Consider the following 1,496-nt stretch of genomic DNA (forward strand, 5'->3'; position numbering starts at 1 on the left):
AGGGAACGATACCTTGGGGTATCATGCGGGACTGGCCCTGACCTCAGAGAGGCTCAGAGAGGCTTCTTGGTGTAGTGAGGTCTAGGCCAAGTCCTAGCGATGAGATTGTCTGGGAGGACGTTGACGCAGCATGTGCAAAGGTCCCGGGGCCAGCACCACCTGTGGCAGAACAGAAGGGCTCCTGCCCTCCCTCTGCCTTCTGCAGTGCCTCCTGTCCTGGAGCCGGTGGAGTTCCGGGAGGATGTGGTGGTGGCCCGTGGCTCCTCGGTGACCCTCCCGTGCGAGGCCTGGGGGAGCCCCCTGCCCCTCGTGTCCTGGATGAAGGATGGGGAGCCCTTGCTGACCCAGAGCCTGGAGCAGGGCCCCGGCTTGCAGCTGGACACGGTGGGCGCCGGCGACGCGGGGAGCTACCTGTGTGTGGCCGCGAGCCAGGCCGGGGAGGCGCGGAGGCGATTCCAGCTGGCCGTGATGGGTGGGTGCTCACGGGACTCCACTTGGGGGGCCCTGAGGGTGGGGGGGAGAAAGTGGCAAGCCCCCTGGAGGCCGGGGCGGCCCCGGGGTGGGGGGTGGAGCCACGCTGGCTCTGGCACTGTGCCCAGTCCAGTGGCCGGGACGGTAGGAGCTCCCAAGTGTCCAGCAGACCAGGCAACAGAAACAAGAACAAGAGCCCCAAGACCCCACACTTCTTTGTTATTTGTCTTTATTTCGTTTGCCGGTCCTGAGCTTGAACTCGGGGCCTGGGCGCCATCCCCGGGCTTCACTGGCTCAGGGCTAGCTCTCTACTCCTTAAGCCCCATTGCCAGCTTTTTCTGAGTCATGTATCGGAGGTAAGAGTCCGGTGGACTTTTCTGCCCGGTGTTGGACAGCGATCCTCGGCTCTCAGCCTGCTGAGTAGCTAGGATGAGAGGTGTGAGCCGCCCAGCGCCAGGTTCCCCGTCTTTATTTTATTTTACTGTCGTGTCAGTACCGCGGCTTGGTTCAGGGCCTCGCGTTCTCATGTGGCTTTTTACACTCAGGGCTGACACTGCTATGCGAGTCATAGTCCCACTTCTGCGCTCACACACAATGTGTGCGAAAGGGTCCTGTGACTTGAACTCAGGGCCTGGGCGCTGTGCCTGAGCCTTTTGGCTCAAGGCTAGCACTCTACCACTCGAGCCACAACTCCAGTTCTGGCTCTTTGCTGGTTAATTGGAGATAAGAGTCTCAGGTCCTTTCCTGCCTGGGCTGGCTTTGAACCTCGATCCTCAAATCTCAGTCTCCTGGACAGCTGGGATGACAGGCATGAGCCACCGGCGCCTTGCCACTTCTGCAAAATTTTGCAGTGTTGATCTGTATTAGAAAAGTATGGATCATGGGCTGGGAAGGTGGCTCAGTGGTAGAGGGCTTGCCTTGCATGCATGAGGCCCTGGGTTGGATTCCTTAGTTCCACAGAAATAGAAAAAGCTGGAAGTCATGCTGTGGCTCAAGCAGTATAGCACTAGCCTTGAGCTGAAGAG

At 59.6% G+C, this 1,496-nt stretch overlaps 1 protein-coding gene across 1 annotated transcript in view; it reads left to right on the forward strand.

The window, feature by feature from the left end:
* Hmcn2 (hemicentin 2) overlaps positions 1-1,496 on the forward strand; it is a 131,659-nt gene that overhangs the window by 94,694 nt on the left and 35,469 nt on the right. Inside the window, exon 61 of the mRNA XM_013021284.1 lies at positions 206-476. Coding sequence (XP_012876738.1) covers positions 206-476 — 271 coding nt within the window. The remainder of the gene's footprint in view (positions 1-205; positions 477-1,496) is intronic.

The sequence above is a fragment of the Dipodomys ordii genome, unplaced genomic scaffold, assembly GCF_000151885.1.
Source record: "Dipodomys ordii isolate 6190 unplaced genomic scaffold, Dord_2.0 Scaffold55, whole genome shotgun sequence".
NCBI lineage: Eukaryota > Metazoa > Chordata > Mammalia > Rodentia > Heteromyidae > Dipodomys > Dipodomys ordii.